The sequence below is a fragment of the Balaenoptera physalus genome (assembly GCF_965194825.1).
Source record: "Balaenoptera physalus genome assembly, chromosome: 12".
Taxonomy (NCBI): domain Eukaryota; kingdom Metazoa; phylum Chordata; class Mammalia; order Artiodactyla; family Balaenopteridae; genus Balaenoptera; species Balaenoptera physalus.
The window spans coordinates 68,547,102-68,571,392 of NC_138897.1; the positions used below are offsets into that span (position 1 = coordinate 68,547,102).

General features: G+C 41.1%; 1 protein-coding gene and 1 long non-coding RNA gene across 13 annotated transcripts in view; one reads left to right on the plus strand and one right to left on the minus strand.

Moving 5' to 3' along the window:
* The window catches only part of LOC309639081, a 224,141-nt gene that overhangs the window by 27,168 nt on the left and 172,682 nt on the right, over positions 1-24,291 (minus strand). The gene's annotated exons all lie outside the window — the stretch shown is intronic.
* CEP192 (centrosomal protein 192) overlaps positions 1-24,291 on the plus strand; it is a 106,816-nt gene that overhangs the window by 9,763 nt on the left and 72,762 nt on the right. For 9 of the 12 annotated variants that reach the window (XM_082415838.1, XM_082415839.1, XM_082415840.1 and 6 more), the window contains exons 5-12: positions 5,804-5,979; positions 8,509-8,558; positions 10,721-10,841; positions 12,332-12,480; positions 16,249-16,609; positions 17,038-17,181; positions 22,589-22,653; positions 23,212-23,421. In XM_082415838.1, the coding sequence (XP_082271964.1) occupies positions 5,804-5,979; positions 8,509-8,558; positions 10,721-10,841; positions 12,332-12,480; positions 16,249-16,609; positions 17,038-17,181; positions 22,589-22,653; positions 23,212-23,421 (1,276 nt within the window). Of the gene's footprint in view, positions 1-5,803; positions 5,980-8,508; positions 8,559-10,720; positions 10,842-12,331; positions 12,481-16,248; positions 16,610-17,037; positions 17,182-22,588; positions 22,654-23,211; positions 23,422-24,291 lie in introns of those variants that run through there. The other 3 variants (XM_082415835.1, XM_082415844.1, XM_082415837.1) reach the window with 3 other exon arrangements.

Here is a 24,291-nt window from a genome sequence, read left to right on the forward strand (position 1 = left end):
GTGTATCTTCATTGGAGAAATGTCTATTTAGGTCTTCTGTCCATTTTTGGATTGGGTTGTTAGTTTTTTTGATATTAAGCTGCATGAGCTGCTTGTATATTTTGGAGATTAATCTTTTGTCAGTTGCTTCGTTTGCCAGTATTTTCTACCATTCTGAGGGTTGTCTTTTTGTCTTGCTTATGGTCTCCTTTGCTGTACAAAAGCTTTTAAGTTTCATTAGGTCCTATTTGTTTATTTTTGTTTTTATTTCCATTACTCTAGGAGGTGGGTCAAAAAGGATCTTGCTGTGATTTATGTCATAGAGTGTCCTGTCTATGTTTTCCTCTAACAGTTTTATAGTGTCTGGCCTTACATTTAGGTCTTTAATCCATTTGGAGTTTATTGTTGTGTATGGTGTTAGGGAATGTTCTAATTTCGTTCTTTTACATGTAGCTGTCCAGTTTTCCCAGCACCACTTATTGAAGAGGCTGTCTTTCCTCCATTGTATATTCTTGTCTCCTTTATCAAAGATAAGGTGACCATAGGTGTGTGGGTTTATCTCTGGGCTTTCTATCCTGTTCCATTGATCTTTATTTCTGTTTTTGTGCCAGTACCATACTGTCTTGATTACTGTAGCTTTGTAGTATAGTCTGAAGTCAGGGAGCCTGATTCCTCCAGCTCCGTTTTTCTTTCTCAAGATTGTTTTGGCTATTCGGGGTCTTTGTGTTTCCATGCAAATTGTGAAATTTTTTGTTCTAGTTCTGTGAAAAATGCCATTGGTGGTTTGATAGGGATTGCATTGAATCTGTAGATTGTTTTGGGTAGTATAGTCCTTTTCACAATGTTGATTCTTCTAATCCAAGGACATAGTATAACTCTCCATCTGATTGTATCATCTTTAATTTCTTTCATCAGCGTCTTTTAGCTTACTGCATACAGGTCTTTTGTCTCCTTAGGTAGGTCTATTCCTAGGTATTTTATTCTTTTTGTTGCAGCGGTAAATGGGAGTGTTTCCTTAATTTCAGTTTCAGATTTTTCATCATTAGTGTACAGGAATGCAGGAGATTTCTGTGCATTAATTTTGTATCCTGCTACTCTACCAAATTAATTGATTAGTAGTTTTCTGGTAGCATCTTTAGGGTTCTTTGTGTATAGTATTATGTCATCTGCAGTGACAGTTTTACTTCCTCTTTTCCGATTGTATTCCTTGTTTTTCTTTTTCTTCTCTGATTGCCGTAGGTAAAACTTCCAAAACTATGTTCAGTAACAGTGGTGAGAGTGGGCAACCTTGTCTTGTTCCTGATCTTAGAGGAAATGGTTTCAGTTTTTCACCATTGAGAATGATGTTGGCTGTGGGTTTGTCATATATGACCCTTATTGTGTTGAGGTAGGTTCCCTCTGTGCCTACTTTCTGGAGAGTTTTTATCATAAATGGGTATTGAATTTTGTCACAAGCTTTTTCTCATCTATTGAGATCATCATATGGTTTTTATCCTTCAATTTGTTAATATGGTGTATCACATTGATTGATTTGCGTATATTGAAGAATCCTTGCATTCCTGGGATAAACCCCACTTGATCATGGTGTATGATCCTTTTAATGTGCTGTTGGATTCTGTTTGCTAGTATTTTGTTCAGGACTTTTGCATCTATGTTCATCAGTGATATTGGCCTGTAGTTTTCTTTTTTTGTGAGATCTTCATCTGGTTTTGGTATCAGGGTGATGGTGGCCTCGTATAATGAGTTTGGGAGTGTTCCTCCCTCTGCTGTATTTTGGAAGAGTTTGGGATGGATAGGTGTTAGCTTTTCTATAAAAGTTTGATAGAATTCGCCTGTGAAGCCATCTGGTCCTGGGCTTTTGTTTGTGAGAAGATTTTAAATCACAGTTTCAATTTCAGTCAACATGTGTTTTTGACTGAGTGCCTGCTGTGTGCCAGCTACCTCTCCAAGGGCTTGGGAAGTAGCAATGGACAAAACAGACATTACACAAAAAGACTCCAAAATACACCAGTTTTACAGTATATTAGAAGGGAAAAAGTGCTAGGAAAAAACAGAACATGATAAGGAGGGATGTTAGGAGGGCTGAAAGGTGTTGTCATTGTTGAGTCTCCTTGAGGAGGTGTGAGTTCAGAGCAGAGACTTGAAGGAGAGAGTCAGCCCCGTTGGCCTCAGGAGGAGGAGCCTTTCAGGGGGAGGGTGCAGCTGTGGGAGGGCACTGAGTGAGAGCATCCCTGGTGTGTCCATGAGCAGGAAGGAGGCGGCATGGGGTAGGCAAAGCTTCTGACTCCAGGTGAGGTGGGAAACCCACCAAGGGTTCCATCTCAACTCTGATTTGATTAGCCTCCTCTGGCTACCAGTGGAGAATAGACTGCTGGGAAGCAAGACCGTAAGCATGATGACCACTTGGGAAGGCAGGTTCTCAAGGGGCCGATAGGTGGAGGAGAGGAGGGGAGAGGAGAGGAGAGGAGTGGAGGAACAGAGATCAGAGGTGGGGAGCACACAGCCTGGCGGGCAGGCTGGGGTCTTCGGTAAGTGCCAGGTGTTCAGTGCGGTGTTCTGGGCCGCTCCACTCTGCACAGGTGTTTCTTAGGCCTTATCTGGAGAGGAGCCTTCTTCCTGGGTGCACAGGGTCATGTTGGCACTGCTGATGTACGTGGGTGGGTTGGGGAGCAGAAGTGGAGGGCTGTCTGGGACAGTTGCCTGAAAGACTTTAAGATTTAATTTGAAAATTTTTGATGGGCCAGTAAAAACAATGATAGCTGTAGGTTTGAGGAAGTTGAGTTTTGAGGGGGAGTGATGGTGGTGGTTAATTTAGAGTGCCCTCAACTGTCTCTGTTGTCCTAAAGTTTTAATGGTCACACTACATGTCTTTCGGGGGGTGGGGAGTGGCAGGGGGAGGTTTAAGATATGAAAATTAACTAAATGTCCTGACTTCTTTATTTCATTTTACCATCTTGCTTCCCCCACCACCACCCCTTTTCTTAGAAATATGTTATATAGGGACCTTTATTGTCTTTTTGTTTCCTCATATTCTTATTTTATTTATTTATTTGTGATATAATTGACATGTAACATATTAGTTTTAGGTGTACAGCTTGATTTGATGTTGGTATACATCTGGGAAATGTCACCACCATATGTCTCGTTAACATGTCACCTTACGGAGTTATAAAAAAATTTTTTTTCTTGTGAGGAGAGCTTTTAAGATCTACTCTCTTAGCAACTTTCAAATATACAATACAATATTATTAACTACAGTCACTATGCTGTACATTACATCCCTCAGGACTTATTTTATAACTGGAAGTTTATACCTTTTGTCCCCCTTCACCCATTTCTCCCCCCACCCCAGCCTCTGGGAACCACCAGTTTGCTCTTTGTATCTATGAGCTTGGTTTTGTTGTTTGTGTGTTTTTAGATTCCATTTATAAACAAAATCGTACAGTATCTGTCTTTCTCTGTCTGACTTCACTAAGCTTAATGCTCTCTAGATTCATCTGTTGTGAATGACAAGGTTTCATTTTTTTTATGGGCGAGTGCTATTCCTGTGTGTGTTTGTGTGTGTGTGTGTGTGTACACAGACACACACACACACACACACACACACACACACACACTACATTTTCTTTGTTCATCCATTGATGGGCACTTAGGTTGCTTCCATATCTTGGCAATTGTAAATAGTGCTCCAGTGAACATAGAGGTGCATATATCTTTTCCAGTTAAGTGTTTTCATTTTTGGATAAATACCCAGGAGCGGAATTGCTGTATCATATAGTAGTTCTATTTTTAATTTTTTGAGGAACCTTCATGCTGTTTTCTACAGCAGCTGCACCAGTTTACATTCCCACAACAGTGTAGGAGGGTTCCCTTTTCTCCACATCCTCATCAACACTTGCTGTTTGTTGTCTTTTTGATGACAGCCATTCTGACAGGTGTGAGGTGATACCTCATTGTGGTTTTATTTATTTATTTATTTATTTTTAATTATTTATTTATTGGCTGCGTTGGGTCTTCTTTGCTGTGCACAGGCTTTTTCTCTAGTTGCGGTGAGCAGGGGCTACTCTTCGTTGTGGCACGCGGGCTTCTTATTTTGGTGGCTTCTTTTGTTGCAGAGCACGGGCTCTAGAGCGCAGGCTCAGTAGTTGTGGCTCACGGGCTTAGTTGCTCCACAGCATGTGGGATCTTCCCAGACCAGGGCTTGAACCCGTGTCCCCTGCATTGGCAGGCGGATTCTTAACCAGGTGCCACCAGGGGAGTCCCTCATTGTGGTTTTGCTTTGCATTTCCCTGGTGATTAGCGATGTTGACCATCTTTTCATGTACCTGTTGGCCAGCTCTATGTCTTTGGAAAAATGTCTATCCAGGACTTTAGCCCATTTTTTAATCAGGTTGTTTGTGTTTTTGCTATTGAGTTGTATGAGTTCTTTGTATATTTTGGGAGTTAGCCCCTTATTAGGTATATGACTGACAAATATCTTCTCCCATTCAGTAGGCTGCCTTTTCATCCTGTGGTTTCCTTTGCTGTGTACCACCCCCCCCCACCTCTTTTTCTGTTTTCTCTACCACGTGACTTTGTATCCCTTTATAGCCTTTCCACCCGCCCCGGCTTTTGTTTTTTTTTTTTTTTTTTTAATTTATTTATTTTATTTTTGGCTGTGTTGGGTCTTCAGTTGCTTTGCGTGGGCTTCCTCTAGTTGCGGCGAGCAGGGGCTACTCTTCATTGCGGTGCGCGGGCTTCTCATTGCGGTGGCTTTTCTTATTGCAGAGCATGGGCTGTAGGCGTGCAGGCTCAGTAGTTGTGGCTCGCAGGCGCTATAGCACAGGCTCAGTAGTTGTGGCACACGGGTTCAGTAGTTGTGGCTCACACGCTCTAGAGCACAGGCTCAGTAGTTGTGGCACACGGGCTTAGTTATTGTGCGGCATGTGGGATCTTCCCGGACCCGGGCTTGAACCCGTGTCCCCTGCATTGGCAGGCAGATACTTAACCACTGCGCCACCAGGGAAGTCCCCCCTGCCTTCTGTTTTACTTAGTTCTGTTTGATTGGGGTGAAGCTTTCCTATACCTGCCTGCAAATGCACCTTTGGATTAAGTGATTTGCTCTCTGTGTATTACAGCCGCAATAAAGAGGTGGAGAAACTGGGAGGAAAGTTAGAGTTTGCCTCAGGGGCAGAGGGTTAGGACTTGGAGTCTGTGAAAGAGCCATTTTCATTTCATTCATCCTGGCCAGATTTAAGTCTGGCCCTAGGTTTGTCACATGATCAATTTGTTGCATTTAGCAGCTTTTCCCTGAAGTTCCATCTGCTGGTGAAATGGCTGTGGTGAGCGGGGACAGACCCAAGAGCTTTTGCAGTAGGTTGGGTGGAAAGTTGCCTTTAAGGAAGAACCTTTCCATCCATAGAAACAACAGAGACAAATGGAAAATGATGATAGAACAGTGGCAGGGGCTAAAGTACAGCTTCAAAGCGTTTGTAGGTCTGAGCAGTAGCTATTTGGCAAATATACAGTATCCTTTAAGTCTGTCTTGTTTTTTGAAAAGCTGAGCTTTTCTCTAGATGTGGTAGATTCACAGATACTTGGGAAAGAAGAAAACTCTGCCTCTTATCATTTGAGAGGCAGAGTAGCAATATATTTGACTTTGGTAGATGTACATCACTGGACCCAAAATGATGGTATCATCCCCAGGACGTCTGTCTGGTCCCAGAAATGTTTCTTTTCACTGTATCCATTTTTTCTTTTTAAGAAATAACTGATTAATGGATGTTTTATAGATACACCTAAGATAACTAATATTTCATTATTATTCTGTTCCCTAATTTAAAAGTTCTATCTCTAAGAAAAAGAATCAGACAGAAGGTCGACATTTGTCAGGTGCTGTCCTCAAAGAGTCAGCTTTTCAAAGTGATAGAGAAAGAACGGAAGAGGAGCACGTTAGAGCTGCAAAACCCTTTCAGAGCCAAGATCCTTCTGATGGGATTTCACCGCTGGAGCAGGAGCGAGGTACTGAACTATTAGAAATCATTCCTTAATGTATGTATTTTAATTTCCTTTTTAAAAATCTTTTTTTAATTGAAGTATAGTTGATGTACAAAATTACAGAAGTTACAGGTGTGTAGTATGGTGATTCACAATTTTTAAAGGTTATACTCCATTTATTATAAAATATTATAAAGTATTGGCTATATTCCCCATGTTGTACAATATATTTTTGTAGCTTATTTTATACCTAATAGTTTGTTCCTCTTAATCCCCTACTCCTGTAATGCCTCTCCCCCTCCTCTCTCCCCACTGGTAACCACTATTTTGTTCTCTTTGTCTGTGAGTCTGCTTCTTTTTTGTTATATTCATTATTTGTTGTATTTTTTAGATTCCACATATAAGTTATATCATACAGTTTTAATCTCCTTTCTTATTGTTTTGTCTTTGGACCAGTGTTTATCTTAAACTATGATACTATAAACTGAAAATGCTTTGGTTTGGCACTTTCCTATTAATACCATGTTTATAATACTTTTATAGGAAAGGATCTCTTAATCAATCTCTTAATTATCCATACTGATTAAGCTGAAACCTCCTTTCCTGCGGAAACCATGCTGTCTGATGCTCACAGCACACTTTGTGTTCAAGACAGGGAGGCTGTTTCTAATACACCTGTCACATTTCCCCTGCCAATTAATTTGTATTCTTGTCAGCAGTCATTTTTGTTCCTAAGTTAAAATTTTTAGGGGATGTTTGTATTTCTCTTGATGAAAAATGTCGTTAATGTATGAAAGTAGACTAGATTAACTCCTCACACAAGAAATGAAAGAAAGACAAATTGGGCTTATTCAAAATTGAAAACTTCTGTGCTTCAAAAGACACTTTTGAGACAGTGAAAAGACAACCCAAAGATGGGAGAATATGTTTACAAATCATGTATCATATGTATATGATCAGGGACCAGCATCCAGAATATGTAGAGAAGTGTTATAGCTCAATAAAAAGACAAATAACCCAGTACTGTAAATGTCAGAGGCTTTTCAGTAGACATTTCTATAAAGAAGTTGTACAGATGGCCAGTAGACACATGAGAAGATGCTCAACAGCTGTAATCATCAGGGAAATTCAAAACCAGGAGAGATCAATTCACACCCGCTGGAATTACTAGAATCAAGAAGATGGGAAATAGCAAGTATTGGTTGGAAACTGCGACACTCACCCATTGCTCGTTGGGATGTAAAATGGTGCTGCTGCTGTGGAAGATAGTTTGACGGTTCCTCAAAACATTAAACGTAGCATTACCCTATGACCCAGCAAGTCCAGTCCTAGGCATACACTTAAGAGAAATGAAAATGTGTGTCAACACTGAAACTTGTGTACATGAATGTTCATAGCAGCATTAGTCAGAGTAGCCAGAAAGTGGAGACAACTCAGATCGCCATCAGCTGATGTATGGATAAATAAAATGCAGTATGTCCATACAGTGGAGTGTTGTTCAGCCATAAAAAGGAGTGAAGTACTGATACGTGTTGTAATAGGATGACCCTTGAAAGCATGCTGAGTGAAAGAAGACAGACTCAGAAGGCCACATGCTGCGACTCCATTTATCCGAAGGTGAATCTGTAGGTAGAGAACAGGCAAGTCCACTGAGACAAAGTAGATTAGTGGTGCTAGGGCCTGGGGGGCAGGGAGAATGGGGAGTGACTGTTTATGGGTACAGGATTTCTTTCTGGTATGATGAAAATATTGAGGAATTAGTGATAATGGTTGAACAACTTTGTAAATATACTAAAAACCACTGAATTGTATACTTCAAAAGGGTGATTTTATGGTAAGTTTTATATCAGTTAAAAAAAAACCTCCCCATATACCTCTCTCACAGTTTCAGTTAGTATAAGATTTTGCCACACTTGCTTAATCTCTTCTGTTTTTCTATTACCTTTTTTCCTGATATTAAAAAATTCCAGAGATCATTTTATTCCTACATATTTTAGCTTGCATCTCTAAAAATATGGGCATTTTCCTACATAACCATAGTGATGTTAATACTGTTAACCAACATAATTCTGTAATTATCGTATAGTACTCTGGTCCATATTCAGTTTACTAATTATCTTGGTTGGTTTGCTTGGATTGGGGTCCAAGGAAGGTTCCATTGTGTTTTGCTCCATCTGTCGTCGTGTCTCTTAGGTCTGTCGTTCTGGAGCTGTCCTGCTGTTTGGCATTGTCTGTTTGATCACTCGTGGTGTCATTTTTCTTCTCTCTTCCCCACATCCTCTGTAAAGCAGAAGTTAGCTCTAAAGCCTTGTTAGATTCCTATTCAGGTGTTTTTGGCGTATGTATAATTTTTTAAGCTTCCCCACCCTAACAGGTTTTTAATTTAACTGACCACTGATGGGCTCCTATACCATCATTTAAAAGTGCTCTATTCTATTTAAAGGGAAAAAAATGTATAGTTCATCAATTTGCTATTTTTGAGTGTTATTGGGTATTTAGTTGATAAAATATTAATAATTTGGTCTTAGTTTTTGTTTTTGTTTACTTTAACAGACTTGCCTATTGATTTTTGTTCACGATCCTGGATGAATAAGGAGAACAAGGTGATCTTTTATATGTTATCAGTTTCGAGTATTATTAGGAGAGTGAGAGTACCTATTTCACAAATATGAATGCTAAGTAGTATTAATATTAGCTAGAAGTCTTCTACTTGTAAATAGCAGAAATCCACCTTACTGCTACAAGTAACCGGGAAGCTGACAGTAGGGCTGGTCTGGGGCTTCCTGTGTCTCCAGAGCTGTCTGCACCTCTGCTCTGCTTCACTCCACGCTGGCTCCTCTGGAATGTTGGTTCCGTGGGGTGAGGGTGTCTCTTTGTTTCGTGTATTGCATCCTGAGTGTCTAGCACATAGCTGGCACTTGATAATCTGTTGAATGATAGGGAAGCTGAATTCATTTGTAGGCAACCCAAGTGTTCATGATCAAAAAACAAGAACATGATCTTTCTTTTAGGGTAAATTAAAAAAAAAACACACACAATTCTAATGAGCTCACTTGGGTCCGTCCTCCCCTCTGTAAATCACTGTGCCAAGGGGTGAGTTGGGATAAAACTCTGATTTATGAGGCTGGACCTTAGGTCCACTTCTGTGTGTGTGTGTGCACGCACGTGTGTGTGTGTGCATGTGCATCAGTGCATATATGTGCACAGATAGAGGGATGTGACTGAAACCAACCCCCACCCCCACCCCCCGGACCACATGAAGTGAAAAGAGACGGGCTCCTCAGAGGACAGGCACTGAGCAGATAAGCAGTTTGTGTTTAACATAAACCGTCTCATATTTATGAGAGTTGTTTATAAAGTATGAACCAAGTATTGATACTTCTAAAACTTACAAAAAGGAAATGCAATTTTTATTTTATTTTACTTTCATAAGAATTTTTAACATTATTTTTGTAAAATGATTAAAAGAGGTCTAAAGTAAGAGTTGTTTCCGTGTGCCAGGGGTTGGCACACTCTAGCTCATTGCCCACATCCAACCTGCTGCCTGTTTTTGTAAAAGTTTTATCGGAAAGTAGCCATGTCCATTTGTTTCTGTATTGTTTATGGCTGCTTTTGTGCCACAACAGCTGAGTTGAGAAGTTGTGACAGTTGTGACATGGCTAGCAGACCCATGTTTACTATGAAGTAGATGAAATGTTTACTATCTGGCCCTTTGCAGAGAACGTTTGTTGACCCGTGCTCTGTACACTTGCTCCCTCTACGTAACCACTAGTAACTTACATATGTGAGTGATGCTTTTTAGAGGAACTTCAGGTGTAGCCAAACTGAAATTCAATCAGAAGGCTTGATTTCTTGAACACTGAGAAAAATGGTTTCTAAGAGAGAGATCATAACTTTTCCTGTGATAGGTAATTTTATTTCCTTAGGATGGTTGAAGAATTAACTTCCTAGAAGTATTAGAAATCACTGATAACAAAGAGAAGGACCATAAAACTAGAAAGCAGGAAGACAAGTATAGACACATGAGATACTTGATACAAAAGGTGAAGAAGTAAGAGCAGGGGGAAAATAAATACACTAGAAAACGTAGACCAGTGGGACCACCACTGCATTGGCCTTGGGCTTAGCGTGAGCTGTCCTGGCAGCCAGGGCAGCGAAGGTCTCATTGTCCAAACTGAGTGCATAACTCAGCACTGTGCTCTACAAGTGTGTAAATGGGTTGAGAGCCCGTGTTTTTTCCCAAAATGTTAGCATGCATTTTGCAGTCTAATTCTTGAGATGGTATTATTTGATATATATTTAATATGGTGAAATAAGATTGACACTTGAGGAGCTTCACATTTTATTCTGGGCCTTGAAGTGTCCTAGCAAACTGCCGTGTGCCTTGTGGCCCCTAGTTGGAGCAGGGACGTCCACTGTCCAGGGTGGGCTGCAGAGTCCAGCTTTGCTGTTACCTGCATCTCCTGTCCAGGCCTCGAGCTGCCCCAGTTCATTTGTGTGTTAGTACACGAACTATATTACCAGGTCCTTTGAGCGTGTGCACACAGTGTGAAACCTTGAACTTTAAGGATGTCTCATTGGGTGGGTCAGGGGAGGGGGGTGGCATGGGGGCAGGAAGAAAGTTATTAATACATGTAAAACAGCCCTTCATTGCCTGAACTGTGAACCACAGACCTTGAGCACATTGATGGGCCTTTCTGCAGCCTGTGCTGTGGTCTTCACAGTAGTGAGTGTGCTGCTTTCATTACAGTTTTATTTTTTATAGGTTGTTGTTCCTGATGCTGGAAAACATTTTGAAGAGAGGAATCCAAACAATGACTTAAGCCATACTAGTTTCCTAGAAAATGAGAAACTGATGTCACCTGCCAGCTGGGAAGATTCTTCTGGTAGCATCATAAAACTCAACTGGTGTTTTCCTTGTCCTGACCTTGCCACTCCATGTATCTCTGCTGCTTTGTTGCCGTAGTTATTATGCACCTTTTTGTTTCTCTGCCTTCTCCTTTACCTCTTACTTACGAGCACTCAAGTGGCCACTTGTGTTAAGTGATGGGATTTTAAACTTATTTCTCTATAGCAATCCTGATAGGATTATGCTTATCCCTCAGTTGAGTATCATTAAGGTATAAAGTATAAAGAACTGTGTTAAGAAATTAGGGGACAATGAAATATTTAGCCCCTGCTCTCTGAAAGGACTGCACGTGGCAAGAGAGATGTATAGTTGACCTCCGATTGTGTGAAGTGTATCTCAACAGTACAAGTTGTGTGGGAGTCATAGGAGGGTGACAAGTTAATTCTGACTGAGGAAGGTATCTGTGAGGCTTTATTGAAAGAGGATGCGATTCTTCCTCCTTGAAAAGGAGGCCTGTGATAGGCCCTAATGTAGATACCAGAAGAGAAGTACATTCAAAAAGCAGGAACAGCTTCAGCAAAGGCACTAAGGTAGGGGCATATAGACCATGTTTGGAGAATAGCCAGTGCTTTTGTGTGGCAGGTTTATAGCACCTGTCGGACTATGAATTGGGGAATAAACCCAGAAAATAGGCAGAGACCAAACTATCCATGGCTTTGAAGGCCAGGCTGGTGAGCCAAGTGGGATAGATAGAAGCTATAAAATCAGGGCAGGTTTTGCTGCTAGTTTTTAGGTATTTTTAGATTATGGAATTGTTGATGAGGAATTGTTGACCTGAATTTATGCAGATCCTTGTTTTAGTAGGCTAGATTCTCAGAGGTGATTGGAAAATTATCCTCTTGAAAAGGCTTACAATACCATTATAAGTGACTGAGTGTTCTAGTTTTATCCTCCCTTGCCCAGCTGGGTGTTAGAACAATGAAAAGCACTGCCATTATTGTTTTATTTGTCTATTTGCAACTTTTTGGTTTTAGTGGAGGTGGAAAAAATTTTTATCGTATCTGTGAGTATTCAGCTTTGTTATATCTTTTTTTTGTTTATTCATTTTCAAGATCAGATACTGTTTGAGGTTTCATTTTACAATTAATCATTAATTTACCTGAAATTTGGTGTTACTTCTATGGCAGGCTTATTTTTTCTTTTTTGACAGTTACTCACTTGCCACAGTACTTTCTGAATAATCTGCCCTTTTCCATTGCCACACTTACTATATCCTAACTTTTGATGTATGCCAGGATTTGCTTCTGTGCTGTCTTCTCAATGAAGGTTAAATATTGAGTTTATATTAGAATGCTCATGATGACTTATAGACTGAAATTACAGTGGTTTTTTTCATGTCAAATGTTAAGAGAAAATCACATAGACTATTGACCCATAAGTTTTATCAACCTTTTTGATTATATATTATTTACAGTTCAGTCGCTACTTTAAAGCCTGTCCTGTTTTCTCCTCCATTTTACCAATTAGATGATGATATCGATGATGAAGAGTTTTATGATGATCATTTGGAGGCTTATTTTGAGCAACTGGCAATTCCAGGAATGATGTATGAAGGCCTAGAAGGACAGGAATCTCCAGAAAATTATTTTAAGTTACCTGCAAGTGATCCTAGTCAGGTATATTACCAACTTTACGGTTTTTCAGAAATTTGACATTAGAAAATCATTACTGGACTCAGTGGATATTAATAAAACTTAAGATTTTGGTTTTCTTTGGACTCTGTTTTCCCCAGATACAAACTGATGAGAAATACCTTTCCTGCTGCTGCTTACCTTTCCCTCTCCTATAGAAAAATTAAAAGAATGGTGCACTGAACATCTGTATACCCTTGTCCAGATCAGCCAGTTGTGAACATTTTTTTGCCATCTTTGTGTTTTCTTTGTCCCTCCATAAGTACTTTTTTGCTGAGTCATTTAAAAGTAAGTTGCAGGGCTTCCCTGGTGGCGCAGTGGTTGGGAGTCCTCCTGCCAATGCAGGGGACATGGGTTCGAGCCCTGGTCCAGGAAGATCCCACATGCCGCGGAGCAACTGGGCCCGTGTGCCACAGCTGCTGAGCCTGCGCCCTGGAGCCCGCGTGCCACAACGGCTGAAACCCGCGTGCCTGGAGCGCGTGCTACACAACGGGAGAGGGCACCGCGGTGAGAAGCCTGCGCGCCGCGGCGGGAAGTGGCCCCCGCTCGCCGCGGCTGGGGAAAGCCCACACACAGCAACAAGGACCCAACACAGCCAAAACTAAATAAATAAAATAAATTTATTTTTTAAAAAAAGTAAGTTGCAGATATTATGACATTTCACCCTAAAACATCAGCATTTACCTCCTGTGAATAAGGACTTTTTCCTACATAATCACAATTCTCTTATCTAACTTTGATATTGTGATTTAAATTAATATACAGTCCATATTCAAATTTATCCACTTGTCTCCAAATGTCCTTTACTTTTGTTGTTTTTGATCCAGGCTTTAATCAGGGATTACACTTGTATTTGGTTGCCATGACTTGGAGTTCTTTCATGTCATTAAACTTTTTGTAAAATCTAGGCCTGTTGTTTTGTAAAATGACCCATATGGTAGATATAGCTGACTGCTTTCCTCCTCCTGATTAGATTGAACATTTTCCCCTTGAACAGATTGACTCTAAACATAAGCATTGTTGTATACTCTGTGTCCCATTGGGAGGCCTGTCAGCCCACTTGTCTCCTGTTGGTGATGCTGTTTGACCATCTTGATGAATATGGTGTTGGCCAGATGCCTCCTTGTCCCCCTTTGTTATCAGGAGGTAGTCTGTGGGATTTCAGGTGCTTTCATTGCCTCCTTCTGAAACCCCACCTCCTAAGAGACCTTTGGATTGCTTTTATTTTTTCCCTCCTCCTCACATTTCCTAACTCTCAAGTTTTGCTGAGTTACACTGTCCAAGTGTAGACAGAGACCTATTTTTATTTTTTTAAATTTATTTATTTGGCTGTGCCGGGTCTTTATTGTTGCTGCGTGTGGGATCTTCCTTGCAGCATGTGGGATGTAGTTCTCTGACCAGGGATCGAACCTGGGCCCCCTGCATCGGGAGCACGGAGTCTTAGCCACTGGACCACCAGGGAAGTCCCAACAGAGACCTATTTTGTGTTTAGGTTTCAAAACTATCAGAGCAGCTGTATTCCCCCGACACCCCCCCCCTTTTTTTTTGGACAAACCCTTGTGACTTTCAATAGCAGCAAGGGGGCTGCTCTGCTCCGTAGGAAACCCTTGCCTGGAGTTGGTCGCCTACCAGTGGCTTCACTCCAGGTTTCCTCCGCCTCCACCTGGGAGGGTTATCACGTGACCACGGTCAGCCACAGTCCCACAGGTGGTAACTTCGCCCCGTTGGCCCGCAGAGCACATGGATTTTCTAACCGCATTCTTTATTCAGTGTTTTCAGGTGCTTTGCAGAGGAGAGAGCTGGTTTCCTACGTTCTGGTTCTTTTTAGTCTTTGTTAGTATCCTATGTGAAAGATAGTTGTCTAATTTTAAATGTCAGTTCTTTGTCTCCTTTGTCTTTTTTTTATTGGGATATTCATATTTTAACTCTTGTTTTTATAAGCTTTCTGTGTTAAGGAGATATTTTGATCCTTATGCACTTTATTTTTTTATTTTGTTTTTTGGCTCGGACAGCAGACATGTATCTCCTCACAGTTCTGGAGGCTGGGAGTCCGGATCCAGGTGTGGGCAGGGCTGGTTCCTCCTGAGGCTTCTCTCGGCCTGGAGACGGCAGCTTCTCCCTGCATCCTCACAGGGTCTCCCTTTGCTGGTCCTCATGTATTTCAGGCTTTAGTGTTTTTGTTAGTTTCCTAGGCCTGCCAGAACAAATTACCAGAATTTTGCTAGCTTAAAACAACAGAAATTTATTTTCTCACAATTCTTGAGGTCAGAGTCTGAAAACAAGGTGTTGAAAGGGCTAAGCTCCCACCAGAGGCTCCTTCCTGCCTCTTGCAGCCTCTGGGGCTCTGATGTTCCTTAGTTCAGGGCAGCGTCACTCCAGTATCCGCCTCCATCTTCTTGTGGCCTGTCCCTCTCTCTCTGTGTTCCTCTGAAGTCTTCCTCATGGAGTTTAAGGCCTGCCCCAAATCCAAGATGATCTCAGGATCTTTAACTTAATTGCATCTGCAAAGACCCTGTTTCTGAATAAGGTCAAAATTTGCAGGTATCACCTGGGGATAAGACTTGGACACATCTTTTTTGGGAGATTTAATTTAACCCACAAAAGTTTTATACTACGAAGATATTATTCACTGAAGAATATAAAACTATCCATCTGTATTTCCTCCTAGTACTTTTACATCTAAATCTTTAAGTCATCTGGAGTTTATTTTGAGATAAGGTAGAGATTGTTTATTTTTTGTATAACGTTGTTGCAAAATCACCCGGTTAATAAATGGTGGCACTGGCATTTAAATGTATGATCTTATTTCAAAGTCTGTGTCTTGTCTTTTATATAAAACTACCTCCTTTTAGTATCCTAACTTTGAAAAGCCTTGCCTATGAGGCTGTTTTTGTTGTTATACATCTTATAGCAGAAAAGACTGCTGTTTTAAGGCTTCACTGGCACTTGAGATAGTGGTGGCTGAGTGTCTGAGAAGAGGGTTGTGGGCATGCGAGTCCCTTTCAGCAGTTGTTATTTTAGGAAAGAGTGAGCAGTGCCCTTTGGGAAGGTATGTTGGAGAGCGTGGTTTTGAGGCACTGGCTTAATCTGCCGTGTTTGAAGCAGTTGTTCTTGAACGCCTCAGGGTCGTTTGTAGTATTTGCTGTTTTACTCCTATTAAAAGTTATTAAGGGACTTACCTGGTGGTCCAGTGGTTACGACTTCATGCTCCCAATGCAGGGGGCCCGGGTACGATCCCCGGTCAGGGAACTAAGATCCCACATACCACAGCTAAGCCCGCGTGCCGCAACTAGAGAAACCTATGCACCGCAACGAACAGCCTGCACAGCCAAAAATGAATGAATGAATAAAATAAAATAAAATAACTTAAAGTTATTAATATTTGTGTTTTCAGGGTCTGTTAATATTAATTTTATGAGTCTGGTCACACTGATGGGTTTCCCATCCTTTTAGAGACTTTCAGTGATAATTACAGAAGTTAAACTGACATTTCTAACATCCTGTGCTGTAGTGAGCATATTGGCCCCACTTTTGGTATCTGAATCTGTTGGTGTGTGTTTGCCATGACCACATTTTGAATTTTGGTTTTGGTAAGTTCCTTACGATTGGTTCACATATAGTCTGGAAGAATATTGTGTAGTCTGTTCCTTTCTAGAATAAATATTTTATGTCAACTGTATAACTTTTTTGGTTTTTTTGGAAGGAGTTTTGAAAAACAAAACTTATTTCTGGTCTGTTATTTAATTTTTAAAGGAAAGTGGAAGAGAAGAAGGTCTGGTGAAGACTCTGAGGGCTGCTAATGCGAAACTTAACCCTGTTTACTTTCACGACACAAATGCCAGTAAAGGTGATTTTGGCTTGATGGACCCTTTAAAGCTGGATGCAGGATCTCCTCATCAAAATAAGCATTTGGCATCAGACTCAGAAACAGTTTTGCCTGTGGATAGATTTTTAGACACTGAGATGCCTCAAGTGTCCATTCAAAAAAATGTGGACGTAGCATCTTTGAAGTCTGTTAGTGACAATGCATTTAATTCCGCTGATGCTCTGTGGTCACCCACTAGTGAAAGGCGAACGTGTGAATGTTATGAGTCCGTTGGAAAGAGCAAGGACCGTAAGTGGGCCTTTTTTTTTTTTAAATAAAAGTAAGAAATATGTAAAATGCTTATACACATTTTGAATAGGATATATTTCCAAGTGAAACTTCCCTAATCTTTCATATTAAAATATTTAAGTGTTCTGTGGATTAAAAAATGGTGTCTTTATTCACAGATCTGGTGGAAATGTGCCTTTCTAAGTATTACTCATCTTTTCCTTCCTCCCTCTCCTCCATGATGGACTTTTACTGTGATTAAGGCTGGATTTTCCACTATCAGAGAGATACTTTCCTTTTGGGGAAATGGATTTTCCTTTAACTAGTTTTGGGCAGATTTCAGTTTGTTGATAACTAAGATAAGTCAACTAAATAAAATTATTTAAGAATATTGTATCATTTTATTTGTTGCATGTGTCATTGGATGTCTCTGGAATTTTATTTTCTAGAAACGGATCTATCACAGAGTGTGGTGTATCAGAACGAGGAGGGCAGATGGGTCACTGATCTTGCCTATTACACAGCTTTTGATAAAGAACAAGATGTAAATGTGTCTCTAAGTGATGAAATGAATGAAGGCTTCAGATCTGGCTGTAAGTGTATTGATAGCCTCTGCTCTGAACCATTTTCATTTTCTGATGGTGTTCTGAGATTACCCTGTACATCTTGGTTGGCCACATCAAATCCCTTCTGGATATGTACTTAGCACTTCACTTGTTTCTCTAGGAACAGAGGCTTGAGTCAGTCATTGCTAATCACTGTGAACTGAGCCGAGCCTTTCCCCAAGTAAGGACAGCGAGTCACTTTAGAGCATTCTGATAAATGAGCAGTTACAAAAGCCAGTCCATTTTAGAGTAAAAGTTCAGTAATGAAGAAATGGGAGAAAAGTGACGAGAAAGATAAATGAAATCTTAGAGGATGAGAACATTAGGAACCTCAGTTAGATTTGTTAATTAGCAGAATCTCTGACCGTGAAAGGAAAACGCTGCAAAACGCACGGCATTGTGAGAGCTTTGGCCTGTGGACATTTGCTGTGCCGCTGAGGCCTCTAGGGCCTGAGCGCCTCTAAACCTGGAATGAGGAAAGACAATGAGGAGCCTGTCAAGCCCAGTCATATTTTTAATAGGCTCAGATGGTGCCAGAGGAAGAAGTTACTCTAACAGCTGCTTGTACTAAGCTGCTCCTAATGTCCATTGATGTGGAAGTACAGAGATCAATCGATAAGGCGTGTTTCCAGCCCTTAGGAAACTGTCCATCAGCTAAGAGGGGTAAGATGAGAATACAGAACAACAGCATCGTTTGGAGTTGAGAGGAGGAATAACTTTTGCGTGAGTGGGTAGCAGAGGATTTCATATAGGAGGTGGCTTTCGAGGTAGAGTTTCAACAGGTAAATATTTTGAGCATGAGAAATTCCAAGTGGATAGAAAACCCAAAGAAAGAGGATGAGATGAGGAAGCATGGGCGTGTCTTGAGGATGGTAAATAACCCAGCGTGGCTGGCATTTACGGCAAGACATGGGAAGGGTAGAGTAACGCGACATGGCGAGATGAAGCCAGAGTGGTAAGACTGGGCCAGGGATCAGGTGGGGTTGGACTCCGTGCTGAGCTGAGCTGTGCTTGGTAGGCACTTGGGAGCCTCTGAAGATGCTTGTCCAGCTTGCTTTGTGAGTCTCCCTCTGGCCTCGATGGTCAGTTAAATGGTAGGCTCCTTAGGGTGTTGTAGAAATCGAGGTGTCACAGTGAGAATGAGAAGAAAAGAGCTCATGAGGGGTATGGAAATAAAATCGCTAGGATTTGGTGACTGGATTTCAGCGGATAGTAGAGAGGTAAGAAAAGATGGAGGTTTGGGGTCTAAATTATTTTGAGAAAATGGCAATACCATTAACTGAGATGGGAAAAAACAGAAGATATTGTAGAATTTTGGATGATTGTGGTTTGAGGTGGGGATATTCAGTAGTTGGAAATGAGTCAGAAATTGAAGGTTAAGTTATAGTTATCAGTGATATCTTGATTTACAAAGGACAGTAGGCACAGGCTGGGCACTGGTTAGGGACCCTGTCACTTGAAAAGTCATCAGTTGTGGAATTTTCATGTGTTGCTGGTGAGAGTGTGAATTGATAAAACCATTTGGAACTTGTTTGGCAGTATCTTATGAAGGTGAACTTTATGAACTTCATAGTTTATGACCCAATAATTCTACACCCAAGTATATACCCAGTGTTCAGGGTGTACATATTCACCAAAAGACATACACTAAAATGTTTGTAGCAGCACTATGTGTATTAGTCTCAAACTAGAAACTCCCAAATTCCCATTGACCTTGGAATGGATTGTGTTTATTCCTACTTTGGAATGCTGTGTAGCAATGGGAATGAAGGATGGGTAACTACTTGCGGCAACATGATGAATTTCACAAATATGTTGAATGAGATAAGGCTGACTAGCAATACATGCCGTATATGTAGCCAGCTCTGTGGAGTAAGAAGCAAGGATAGTGGCTACCCTCGGGTTGGCATGCCGTGACAGGAGGCAAGCTCAGGGGGCCTTTTGGGTGCTGGCATGTTTTCTTTCTTGATCTGGGGTGTTGATCTGGTGACACAGATGTGTTCAGATTGTGAGAATTCATTGAGTTGGACACTTACATACACTTTTTAATGTATATTATACTTTGGTAAAAAGTTTTTAAAAGTTAGTGATGAAGCTGAGAAGAAAATTTGCAATTCATATTACAGAGTGAGGACCCATTTCCCAAATATGTAAATTGTGCTAATAAACAATAAGTAAAAGACCAACTACTCAGTGTAGAACTGGGCAAAGGGTGTAAACAGTTTATAGAAAAGGAAATAAAAAGTCAGTTCCCGTGGGAACTATTCTTCAGCTACACCTGCACAGATGTATAGGATGTGTGTACACATTGTTCATCATCACAGAAGGTTGGAAGCAACGTGGATGTACAAAACAGGGACTGATTAGATAAGGTACGTACATACGAGGGGATACCCTGTGGCCATAATAAAAGGAAACGGAGCTCTTTAGGTACTGGTAAGGGAAAGATCACCAAAATACATTATTTAAAATCTTATTCCAACATTTGCATAAAGAGGTGGAAGAAGGAAAGACATACATATTTGTAAGTACATACAGTGGAAAGATTAAAAAAAAAGAAACTAATTACAGGGCTCCCTAGCTACTTGTAGAACTCAAAGGTCAGTAGGTTCAACTAGTGAGGGGTTTCACGGGGTGCTGCATATGTTGGTTGCTTCTGGAGGTGTGGGAAGTGGGGCCAGTGATGAGGGAGACTTGCAGTGTTGTATTCTGTTACGTCTTTTGGTTAACTTCTAAGAACTCTTTATTGAAGCAGAATGTACCTATATCTTCTGCATTTAGAACTATGTGGGCATGTTACTATTAAAGGAGAAATGTGATAAAACAGATAGTGGAGGAATTTCATGAAACCATCTGTGTGGTTAGGGAATGAACAGAAGCTGGGTAGGAAAGGATGACTGGCATTGGTGGTGAGGAAATGGAGAAAATGATTATTGAAAACTATGGAAAAGTTTGATGGAAGGAAAGAAAGGATCAACTAGTCAAGGGGAATTGGGCTGGGGGAGCGTGAATGGAATGGGAGACTTTATACGAAGGGAAAGGAAATGTTGAAAATGTAAGAGGAGATACTCAGAAGAGGAAGCTTGGACCAAGGGCATAATTTTATAATAACAAGGCAGTTTTATTTATTTATAAATGAATAATTTTAATTTTTTTGGCTGTGCCGTGCAGTTTGTGGGTTCTTAGTTCCCTGCCCAGGGATCGAACCCATGTCCCCTGCAGTGGAAGCACGGAGTCCTAACCACTGGACCTCCAGGGAAGTCCTCAAAGTAGTTTTAAATGAAAACTTAAAACTTCCCCATTCCCACTTCCCCATTTCTGCCTCCCCCTCTCTGACAGCTCAGCGCATGTGAGCTGCTACTTCTGCTTGTGGCCTAGGATTTAAACATGGGGCGGAGGATGGGGAGCGGTATTGCTGCTTCAGAATTTAACAACAAAAGCGTTCAGGTGGCACTGGAGAGGACTGTGGTTTCAGATTTGGCAAAGAATTGGGCAGAGATTCTTGTAAGAAATGAAGTTCTGCTTTTTCATAATCTGTGAGTGATTTCTGATGAGCATACGTGGTAACAATGTCACTGTAGACTTTTCTTTAATTGAAGAGTCTTAAAGTCCAGAGAAAAAGTACTCAGGAGTATAATAAAATAGCATTTGGAGCTGTTTACTTAATGATTTAAAAAATAAAGTATTTTAACTCATTGAAGTAAATTAAGTTTTTCTGGGTTACCTTCTTACCATCTGATTTCCTATTTACCCTCTCCTGGCTTTTAGATTTGGTTGGTTGATACTTTTCACACTTCAGAGCAGTGGTTTTTAACTTACTTTGAGTCATGGACCCCACAGAGAATCTTCACAGAAAAATTTTTCCTGTGGAAGATAACTGTTTTGCATGTGACTTCCGGAGCTTCCTGGCCCTCCCGATGCTCGTTCATAGACTTGTAGGCTCAGAACATGTTTATGTGGGAGGTGGTGGGATCGCAAAGTAAGGAACCAGCACTACCCTGACAAGTCAGAATCCTGAGCTACTTCTGGTGCTCTGCTCTCCCGGCTGGAAACAGCCTCCTGTGTCTGTTCTCATTTTGTCTCTCAAGATGTTAGTGTTGGGCCCTCAGGGCTTCCAGAAGGGTAGTTTGGATTGGGTTAGCCCCTGATGGACTGATGAGAGTAGGGACATCTCTCTTGTTTGGGCCATGAGTGGACTGTCCCTTCTGGGTTGCTGTTCACTCCTCCCCTTCCAGCCACTGTCTGGAAACACCAGGCAGAGGCAGAATGGGCAGCAGATGGGCAGTCCAGAGTCTAGCCTGCAGACTTTTCTGATTCAGCCAACATGTTTAAAATCCTTTTAAATCCTAATGCCTTGAGCAGGATCATTTGCTGTTCAGTCTGCCTCTGTCCTCTCTCCCCATTGGCCCTCTGCTCACTTACCCCAGCCTTGTGGCCTTGGCCTAGAGGTGGAGGGCTGTGTGCCCATTGGTTTCCCTAAGGTGAACTGAGTTGTTCATTCAGAACTTTGAGGGCAGACACTGGGTGAACACTTGTCCCTGTTTGCCCAGGCTGTGGGGTTTGCTGGGATGTGGGATTTTTCCTTTCAAAAACTAGGACAGTCCTGGGTGTTGGGACAAACAGGTGGTTGGCACCCCAGCAGACATCTTCATGACAAATTTACAGAGTGGCTTGTCCGTCTGATGTTCCAGATGAAATTCCATGCGTATTCATGGGCAGGTACCTTAACTCATGTGTGCCAAACTGCAAGGCTGAAGTTAATGTGAATCTTTTATAAAAAGCTTACATTATAAAGCCCCGTTAGTAAGTTAGGGCAAGTTAGTACCTGATGAAATCAATCACAGTAGGGTGTTTATTGCCAAAAGTTTCAGAACCACATACTCTTTTTTTTTTTTTTAATTTTTTTTTTTAAACTATTTTTTTTAATGAATTTATTTATTTATTTATTTATTTTTGGCTGTGTTGGGTCTTCGTTTCTGTGCGAGGGCTTTCTCTAGTTGCGGCGAGTGGGGGCCACTCTTCATCGCGGTGCGCGGGCCTCTCACTGTCGTGGCCTCTCCCGTTGCGGAGCACAGGCTCCAGACGCGCAGGCTCAGTAGTTGTGGCTCACGGGCTTAGTTGCTCCGCGGCATGTGGGATCTTCCCAGACCAGGGCTCGAACCCGTGTCCCCTGCATTGGCAGGCAGATTCTCAACCACTGCGCCACCAGGGAAGCCCACCACATACTCTTAATGTGCTTAATACAGATGCATCAGTTCTGTGATGGAAGCTTTCACATACTTCTTTCAGTTTTATTTCTTTAATATTTCATTTTCCTAACTAGCTATGTTGTATTTATATGCTAGTATTTAATTAGGCATCAGTGCAATAATTATAAAACTTATTCTTTTTTAAGCTGATGCATTGGATTTGATTGCACAAGATGAAGAAGAATTTAATAAAGAGCATCAGTTTATGCAGGTTTGTATTTTATTAACATTAACCAAAGTTTATAATTTTTCTTGTATTTAAATGTAGGCAAAATGTTCATTTCTTTCTGAATAGATACATAGTGAGTATAGAATTATATCTTGATTTTTCTCATGTATAGACAATTTCTGCCTTTTCCTTCAGACTCTAAATTATTAATTGAAAAAAAGCTGGCATACTGAAATAGTGTTTATTAGTTCACTTAAAATTGCCTTAATAGGCTTCAAAGATACAGTTTTTTACCATGTTTTAAAATGAGGTAGTGCTATTCGTTTTTATTTGAAGATGTACTCCTTTCTAAAGATTTTTATTAATGACAATCAGTATTTGACTTAAGCAATATGTTAAAACAATGCATATCATAACTCAGGTATTAAAAAATTTCCCTTTTTGTGGACTTTATTACCTTTATTAGCTTAAGCTTGAATTTGTCCACATTTAAAAAATTTTTAAATATTTAAATTTCCTTAGTGAAATTTGTATTTTTATGTATTAGAAAAACAGAAGGCTTGCTGGAGAAATAAAATGAAATGATGACTTTCTTCCTAGGAAGAAAATATAGATGCCCAGAACACTTCAGCTGCCCTAGGGGATACATCGTGGGGAACTTCAGTCAATTATGGTCTGTTGAGGAGATCACTTAGCACATCAGATTTGGACAAAGACGATGCCACTTATTTACGTCTGTCTTTAGGAGAGTTCTTTGCTCAAAGGTCTGAAGCTCTCGGTTGCCTTGGTGGTGGTTACAATGTGAAAAGAGTAAGTACCATGTGTGCTAGAAGTGGTTAAATTCACTTGCCCTTATGTTTTGAAGGTTATGATGGTGTAGCTAGATCAGAGTATCTTTAAAGCAGAGACAGAATAGGGACTCCGTGGTGGAATAGTGGTAAAAAGCTTCGGTTTTATAGTGTCTGTACCCTGACTGCAGTCCTAGCTCTGTCTTTTAACTAGTTCTGTGGTATGGCACAATGTATTTAACTCCTCTGTGCCTTGATTTTCCAATTTCTAGAATGGAATACTGTCTTACAGGGTTTTGTGGGGGATACTGTGATGGTGCGCGTACAGCGTTTAGCATGGCCTCAAGTGCATTAAGTACTCCCTCCCTGTTAGTTGCTGTTTCATTGGTTGCTGATGTTATATCATTGGTTGTGGGAAGAATTCAAAGATTCATTTTTTAAACCTCTGGTCTAAAAACATGTTTTGAAATATAGGAGTGTTTTGGTTTTTTAAGATGTACATGTAAAAAGTTTTAAATGCAAGTGATAGTGGTAGATTGTATGAAGGAGTGAGGAGAAGCTGTGTCTCCTGTGGGGGTCAGAGCGGTGTCTGAGGAGGGGCACCGGGGTGATGCCTGAATGGTGGGGAGGAGGCAGCGTGTTCCCAGAAAAGTCTTGGAGGCGGGAGCTGGAGGGCATATCGGAGGAGCAGAGAGCAGGCCCACAGCTCGTGTGAGTGGGCTTCGGGTCAGTGGTCTGATGGTAGAAGTAGACACAGACCAGGTCATGATGGGGCCCTTGCAGGGCTCGGGTTCATCTCAAGGGAACTGGGAAGATGTGCTTGGAGGCAGGGTGCCCGGCCCATCTCCAGGTGTGACAGGAGCCGGGTGAAGGAGGTTCCTGAGCCTCAGAG